The sequence below is a fragment of the Micropterus salmoides genome, unplaced genomic scaffold, assembly GCF_014851395.1.
Source record: "Micropterus salmoides isolate LMB-PRFRI ecotype aquatic unplaced genomic scaffold, ASM1485139v1 Ms_hic_scaffold_2911, whole genome shotgun sequence".
Taxonomy (NCBI): Eukaryota; Metazoa; Chordata; class Actinopteri; order Centrarchiformes; family Centrarchidae; genus Micropterus; species Micropterus salmoides.
The window spans coordinates 1-8,699 of record NW_024042164.1 but is presented as its reverse complement, the minus strand read 5'-3'; the positions used below and the strand labels follow the sequence as shown (position 1 = coordinate 8,699).

The following is an 8,699-nucleotide window of genomic DNA, read 5'->3' as shown; positions in this document are numbered from 1 at the left end:
GCTGAAGTGCGTTTTTGTACTTTCACAGACGATGAAACAGCGAGAAAAGCTCTGCTGCAAAAAATAAACAAATCTTCATTCTCAAGCTAAAAGCCGTGTTGTTGTTCCAGTATTCTATGATGTTTTTACGTTTTCTAATTGGCAATCTTGGCCGTCTAGTTTCATTCCCTCTAACCACGGACAGAGGAAACAGTGAGGCACTTAGCGCGCCGTTCATTCAGTTTGAACTCTCTCTCTCTCTGTGTAAGCCAGCGTTCATGATGCAGCTGCAGCGCTGCATTTATAAAGTGCTCGGAGGGAAAATCTGGTCCTTAAAACACTGATGAAAAGGGCGATGGCCCCTGGCTCCTACATTTACTGTCTGCTCACTGTGGTTCCACAGAGATGTTCATGGATCATTCGGACCCAAACAACATTATCAACAGCTGACACTTGTGTCTTTTTAGCTCCTTTCAGATAAATCCACATTTCATTTGAATTACCAGCAAAGCTAACTGTGCTAAACAGGATCCTTTTTTTTTTACTCTAAAACATCTAAAAATTAAACACCAACAGTGTGTGTGAAGTTCTGTATTCACCAGCACTACTTTACTGCACTTACACCCCCTTAAACAGTTTGATTTGTATATTCAGGATGAAGCTTTAAATTATTTAACACATGTAGAAAATACGTCTGGACCCAATGGAATAAATCACTTCCTGTAAAAACATCAAAATCACATTATGTAGTTATATTCTGCTTGTACTTAACTAGGATCACTGATGAGCTCTGTGTTATTTGAATGATTGGAAAAGACTGCGTCGTACAAAATGGTTAAATCCCCCCCCCAGCTTTTTTTTTGTTGTTGTTGTTGTTTCCAAACTTCCCGTGTTTGTGGTTTTTGTTTTGCCTACATTTGAACATTTTAAAAAGCTGGAGGCTAATTAGCTCAGCCATGCTACTGCAGAAAACCCATCTCTGTTAGATCCAGAGGTTCAAGCTAAAGAAATGCAGCACGTGAATAATAGTGTGAAGTCGAAACCACATGGACCTTCATTAATAATTAAACCACAGTCACTTTTGAACCCTTTTAGAAAATGATTAGCACCGAAAATTTGAATTTGAGTCTTAAGAGAATTACACAGGGCGTAATGCTTGCAGTTTGTGGTGTTTGTGTCCCGACGTGGAGGCGGAGTCACCGCTAGCCTCCCAGCCGGCAGGGAAATAGCACATAATATAATCTGAAAGTCAGATTTTACAACTTTAGTAAACTGGTGACACGGCTGCTGAAACAATCTTCTCCAACGTATAATTTATCTGGTGAAATACTGACAATTGCTGAAGTTGAAGTTCGGAATTAACCAACCGCTCTGGTTTCCCGCTCTGGTTCCAGGTTTCAGGAACGCCGCAGCCGCCTCTTCCCTCTCCCGACTGGATCAACAGTTCACTTCAAGCTCCGTAGCTTCAAGCTTCACAACCAGCCTCTGATGTTAAGTGCTGACATGGCGAGCTGGCATTTACCTCTGAAGTTCGTGGCTGGCTGGCTGGCTCGAGCTTCAACTTTCACAGCTAGCGTCTGACATTAGTTTGAAGAAAGGTGGCGTCAAGGTTAGCTAGTGTTAGCTTCTCAAAGCTGGGCTGGTGTTTTTGTCCATCTCTTTATTTCCATCCTTCATCAATGCAGAAACACCTGAGAGAGAGAGAAAACAAACATTATTCAATCATTACTTTAATTTTGAGACGTTTCACTAACTTCGCCCTGAACTCTGGGAGCGATACTGACCTGAGCCCAGCGGCGGTTTCTGCTGACCATGTGCGTGTTGGCCATGGCGGTGAAGAGCGTGTGTGACTGCAGGTCCTCCGGCAGGCGGGTGAGGAACTGAGCGATGTGGATGAAATCCATCTGAGCAGCACGTCCTCGAACAGACGCAGGATACCCAGCCCCGTCCGAAACAAACTCTCCTCCCCGTCCCGACAGAAGACGTCCCACACCCGGCACGCCACGTCCAGTGGGAGGGACTTACTGTACAGGGTGAAGATCCTGGACAGAGACGGACAAAAACATACTTTTACTTGTATGTATGAAAATAAACTTTAATTCAATTCATTAGCGTTGGTGTTTGTATGTTTCGCTGTGTTGACTTCCACCAGCCAAGCCAGTTAACTTCCCGTTCAGCCCTCTGCTTACTTGAATGGAGATAAAATGATAATCACGCGACTCTTCTGGAGTTTCCAAATATTATTGGAACGACACCATCAAATTCTGATGGTGAAACAAGTCATTTGGCAACTGCTTTTTTCCACAGAGTACAAAATGTCTGCACTTCCTGGGGGCTTGGAGGAAATGTGATGCGCAACGTGTGGTTACATTTTTGGGGAGGTGTGCGTTAGGGCTGAACATTTGATTTATATCTTATCGCAATAAGGCCTGCTGCCATTTTCAAATCCCAGGAGGGGCAGTATTTGTTAAAAGCAAAAACTGTGTGAAAATACCTTTTTAAATGAAATATGGTCGCGCTGCTGAGATGTCCTGTCCGGGCAGAAAAGCGCCCGACGTCACTTGTGTTTTTTTTTCCCCCATTGTCCAGTCGAATGGATGTAGAGGCGGGCCCTCAGTTGTGATGACGGAAGTTTACATTTGCTTGGATTGTCCGGAGATGCAACAGTCTGACCCTGACTCATCCTAAAATAAGGCTTGAACCATCTTTTAGCTCGTGGACCAGCTGGCGGTACAGCCAGCGGTGTCTCCTCGGATTTCCCTTTCCCCGTCTCCTGCTTTGTACACCTCACACACTCAAACAGTGCCAGAGCAGGCCTCTCCGTTTGTCTGTTTTATTAAAGCAGATGTTTAGCAACAAAGACTCAGACCTGTGAGCTGCGATCAAGTTTCTGCTAATATCACAGTTATTCTTAGCGCAAACCAAAGATTACAGATCGCTGGTGCTACAACTTAGATTAGACTGACAGGACGGCTGATTCAGTGGTTGCTAGCTGCATGGAAAAAAAAAACCCCCGCAGCGCACTGCTCTTTTCCAAATTCAACCAAAAAGGCATTGCTGCGCGCCTCGCATTTCTGAACCTGCAGAACGCTTTCTGTCTGATCCCCACTTAAGGAAACATCTTTCTTTGGTACAGATCCTGAAAAAAAATCCACCATTTAAATGTGTTTTTCAATGTTAAAAATTATCTAATTCACAATATCAGATAAAACTAGACAATGAGACACATAGAATATCCCTCTGAAATTATCTAAATCAAACCTCCCCAGAGACTAAACTATAGGTCATATCGACGACATGACTTCACCGGGAGCGGCAGAAGGCATTTGTGAACAATAGATCTATTTTTTGTTTGGATAAAGTTGAAAAAAGAGACCACTTTGGCGAGTTGAAAAACTGGTACGTTCCGCTCTGGTTATTTACAATGGCAGCCAATGGAGAATTTTCTGTCACTCTTGTCCTTTGGAAGGACACAGAGACAAATCTATAACCCCGAGCGATTTAAAAAGGCCATGTGAGGAACCACAACAAAATTTACTACGTTTCTGGTGTAAAATTATGCTTGAAGAGTTAAAATTGTGGTCAAGCCAGCGAGTTAAAGAGAAAAATCTAATAAGATTTGCGAGCCTGCTACACTGTAGTGATGATGTCACCCACTCTAACTCACGCAATACACACCCATTATACAGAAAAGAGCTAAAAAAAGCATAAAACTTCGACCGTGAACAAACTAAAACATATCAAAAAGCTGAATACATCATTAATAGATTAACTTCTTGTGACCAATTTACAGTTTAAACCAAGTCTGTAGCTGAAAGTATGCTGAACTGGTGAGCTTTCAAAGTGGAGTAGGTATGAGGAGGATTTTGACAGTCTCTCCATTCGCTTACAATGGGAGAATCTTCCTGGAAAACCTTGAATAATTTGGAAAGTATTCGAGGTATCAATGACAAAAGTAATAGCACCCCATTCCCATTGAGCCGGACAACTTGGAGTTTGAACGGAGTGCTTGCAGCATTCACACCCAACATCGTTTTGCGTAAAGCACTTTGAATTGCCTTAAAGAACAAAGACGTTCTGCTGTTTACTAACAATCTTTTAATTTTGTCTCTAGAAAACTTCATAGTGCCGATATTAATACATAAGAAAATTAAATTGGGCTTGTGATTGCCCATTTAAACATCAACACTGAACCGGAGGGGCAGCGGTCTTTAATAACTCACCAGTCGATCAGATAGAGGTCAGGGGTCAGGTTGTTGGTTTGGAAGTGGCAGAAGAGACGAGGCAGATTCTCCTCAAAGAAAACCTCAAAGGCTGCAAAATACTTCAACATCTGCCCGAGAGAGAGAAGTAAAGATGAAGGAGGGGGGTCAACTGTAAACAAACTGAATAATAGCCGGTGCGTCTTTGCGTGCGCGTACCAGTTCGTGGTCGACTCTGAAGAAGGCCATCTGACACGGTTTGTTGAGCAGGTTGGCGAAGGTGATGAAGGCTTCGGCCTCCTCCAGGTTGAGGATCAGCACGGCAGCGATGAAGGACATGCCCTGGACCTGAAACACCACAAACACAGACCCAGATCAGCACGAGAGAAGAGCTGTGTGTGGACTGACATGTGTTTTATAGCAAGGATGATCTCTCAACTTAAAAGAAGACCAAATAAATACGGACATGACTCCCGTAGAGTTTTTAAAGATCAACACACCTGCAACCGGTTTTAAACCCAAACACTGTGTGTATTAATGGTGCTATGTATTGTGACCATTCAACAACATGCTGAATTTAAAAATACATGAATAGGATTATAAATCTGTCCAAAGTTGCTGATTTAAATCATAATTCTGCAGCATTTTTCTTCTTGTTCGGCCGCTTGTGTTTATACAGCAATTAACATTTAAGAGTTTTGGGTCCTTTTGTTAAATGACAAAAACACGTTTTGCTTTGCTTTTTGTTTCCATGATTTTAAAACTATTGAAACTCTAAAATGAAGAACTTTATTCCATGCAGGATAAAATCTAACAGAGCACTGAAACTAGTCCGTTCAGGTTCAATTCTGTCAGTAAACGTCATCATTTTTGAGCGTGGAATAAAAAAGGAAACTCACGTAGCCAATGTCGGGTCTGTAACAGGTGTACGCCCCCAGGACACTGTGGAGGAGGTCGTGGTAGGGACCGCCCTGCAGAAAAAACAGAGTGTTAGGATTAATAGACAGATGGAGGCAGAGAAGGGAAGACAGATGCGAGTTTTTTGTTTGAAAGTTCACATTATTACTTAAATGTGGCCCCAGGTGGATCGACCTGTAGGTCCACCACTGAAACTATCGGTTAGCCAAAGCTATGGCGTGTGATCAAAATCACATGACTTCTCAACTGTCCGGTCACATATGAGGGTGGAGCAATCATCAAAACAGGAGGCAAAGTTGATATTAAGGAGTATAAATTCATTTTAAATAAAACAATCCTGCTATTTTTTGGCCTGTTGTGCTTAAAAAAGTAAAATATCTGTCCCACTTTAGGAAATGTGGTTTCAAAAAGTGGGACAGTATGATTTACCTAATGTGGGACAGTTGTAAAGTACTTCAGTCACTCAAAAAAGTCTTATGCACTATTAGAAAGCTCCACATGTTTAAGGCCAAGGGAAATTGTTATTCTTTGGGGGATGGCGGTTTGAAGGCTTTTTGTGGTTGTGTGTGTCTGTGTGTGAAGGGAGTAGGCGTCTTAAAATGAATGAATTTAAAAAGCAATAAAGCCAATCCACTTCATTTTATGCATCTAATGATTAATTTAAATGAATTTGGCAAAGCAGAGAAAGACGCGGAGAGACTTTCAGACGCAGAGCGAGAGGCAGAATTAGAGAAAGGATGAGAGAAAACTAAAAATAAACTAGAGTCAGGAATTCTGATTGTCTCAAACTATTTGCACTAAGAGCACCAATATGTCTGTCATTTTTTTAGGAACGTGTTATCTGCATTTTCTCTTTTGATTTGATTAGGACACATCCTGAGGTTTTTAAAATGGTATTTGGTGTTGGGTTATTTAATACATTGGCTTCACATCGAAATATGCCACAGAAGTCTGAAAAACAAGAAAATGTCCCACATTAGGGCAATTCACCCCCTATCAGACCCCAGTGTGAACTGTCCGTGGTCTGAAAGTGACCACGCAGCACGCTGTGGTACAGTAGTAGTAAACCGCAGAGCACATTTCTCCCGAATTCTTAAGTGTTCACAACTTTCTGTTCTTTTCATTAGGGTTTCTTGTGCTGTACAACGCATCCGCCCCACCTCTCACTAACGTTACACTCCCTCCCTCCCTCTCTCTGGCTCTACTGCCTCCACTCAGACAAGTGGCACGTATGTAAAGAGAGCTCGCGGTCCGGCGAATTTCAGGTGTAAGAAAGAGAATTTGTGGGTAGATGATAGTGAGGTAGAGGAGGAAGAGAGCCACATGTATAATAATGGCTTCTGTGGAGCTTTTTCGTTCACCACGGCTCCGTCTACAGCAGAACTATGACAACAGCTGCTCTAGTTATGGCGTCACATCAAGTCCGACCTGTGTGTCCAGACTCAGGTCGCATTTAAAAAGATCCGATCTGTATCAGATTTGGACCACATATGGAAGTGGCCCAAATCCGAACTGGAAAAGATCAGATTCCATGTGACTTGGCCTGTTCACACGGTCATAAAAAAAATCAGATCTGAGTCACATATTAGTTTCTTCTTCTTCGTTGGTGTAGGCTGCTACAAACAACAGCGAATGAACGGATCACGTTGGAGCTGATCGATAACAGCAGTTACTTTCGGTGAAGGTGTCGGGGGAGATGTACGACCCTTAACCCCACTGAGGCAGAAGGAGGAGGACAAGCCGGAAACGCAACGCTAACAAGCCAACAGTTCTTGCCGTCTGCATCGCCGTGATGTGTAGTGACATTTTTGGGGAGGTGCACGTCAGGGTACGGCGAACCAATGGGGTCCATTCAACGCAGAACTATAAATTGGCCATAAAGCTAACCCTTACCCTAATCTTAAACTTTGCAGTGTTTCAGGAAGTAATTCTTAGACGTTGCCATCAAAGTCTTTAACTCCTCCAGAGTGTCAGACACAAAGACTCTTGTAGAGCAATACTTCACATTCTGCGCACTATTATCTGTTTTATTACTTAATGTGCAATATTCTCTGCTTACTCTGTCCTAATACTGCAGTTTTTAAGGATTTGTAATTAATTCCACATTAACTCTACCAGTAAATACTATACATATTCACACTATTTTTACATTTATGCATTTCTTTATATTTTCTGCTTCATCTTTCTATTATTATTCCATTCCAATATAAATTGATGTGAAAGTGAGCAATTGTGACAAAGAATTTCCCCACGGGGGATCAATAAAGTATTTCTGATTCTGTTTCATGTCATGTTATTTTCCTTAATGACTTCTCAAACATATATAATATACATAATAATAAAGTATTTCTGATTCTTCCAGGAAGGATTCAAAGACCACTCTGCGTTTCATTATGACACATTTACAAAGTTTCAAATCTCTGCGACTTTAATAGAATATTAAAATGAACTCAATTAACAAACGGGATGCTGAGAGACATGGATGTAAGTTGTAAGCACATCGGATGTCCAGGGCTATTTTTACACTTTTACTCTTCTTAACCTTTATTTAACCAGATGATCTTAGTGAGATTTAAAACCTCTTTTCCAAGAGAGACCTGGCCAAAATAGCAGCATTTTGACAAAGCACATTACGATACATAAACAAACGACATTAGACCAGACTGCAATTTATACATACCGTAAGTTTAAAGGATTTAGTTATTTTAAAAGCAGTGACAACAATTTATAGCGTCTACTTACATAACAAATACAAGTTACTGTGTAGAAACTGATGTTGCATGATATTAGTGCAAAGATACCTCTCCTGCAGACAGGAGAAACACAACACCCGTCACAGATCTGTTACCTTCTGGAAGATGAAGAGAGAGGGGAAGGTTCTGGAAATATCCAGTTTGATGAGGTCCAGACTGGACTCTCTGTCAGCCAGCGATGCTCCTTCTGACGGAAAAACACACGAGAGGAACGTTTCAAAATGGTTATTTCAGTTTAGAATTCATGGTACGTGTTCAGCTGATTGTCAGACCGTAGAGGCTCATTTCAGACCCGATTATTCATCTAATATCTAAAAAGGTGAGTGTCAGACTGGTGCTGTGTCGTACCACTCTCACTGTCGTTGACTGAACTGGTCTCACTGTAACTCCTCCACTTCTCTTTGGCTCTGGACAGAAAGATCTCATACAGCTCTGCACGAACAGAAACACACATCGAGATCGTAAAAAAATTAATAAATAAATCTTTGACATGTGAAACAGAGACAGAATCCTGAAGATCCTGTGTTTTCCCATTTTTTAACAAATCGCATTAAAAGACCAACACTGTGTTAGTCCATCTCTCACGACTTCCTGTCTGTCGTGTGCTCGTGGTGATGACGTTTCATCGGTTTGTACCTGGTGTGATGTTGAGCTCGTTGCCGATGGCGAGGCTCCACACTCGCCCTCTGACGCTGGGAGGAAGTCCCTGCCACCAGAGCTCCCTGACCCTCCTCGTTCCCTTCCTACACACAAACACAGTACTTAAAACCAGCGCTGCACAAACAAGCTCACGCGCACACACACACGGCGAGCTGTGGAGACGTACGTGGTGTCCCAGTGCGGCAGG

At 42.2% G+C, this 8,699-nt stretch overlaps 1 protein-coding gene across 1 annotated transcript; it reads right to left on the bottom strand.

Moving 5' to 3' along the window:
• Positions 1-1,671: 1,671 nt before the first annotated feature.
• LOC119882108 (TBC1 domain family member 12-like) lies at positions 1,672-8,695 on the bottom strand (the record flags this gene model as incomplete). Its single annotated transcript, XM_038692128.1, is given in 9 exon segments — positions 1,672-1,888; positions 1,891-2,021; positions 4,203-4,312; positions 4,401-4,529; positions 5,081-5,152; positions 7,948-8,039; positions 8,201-8,284; positions 8,489-8,595; positions 8,679-8,695. Coding segments are annotated over 9 exon segments (921 nt in total), but the record flags the coding sequence as incomplete, so codon positions are not given.
• Between the last annotated feature and the right edge of the window lie 4 nt (positions 8,696-8,699).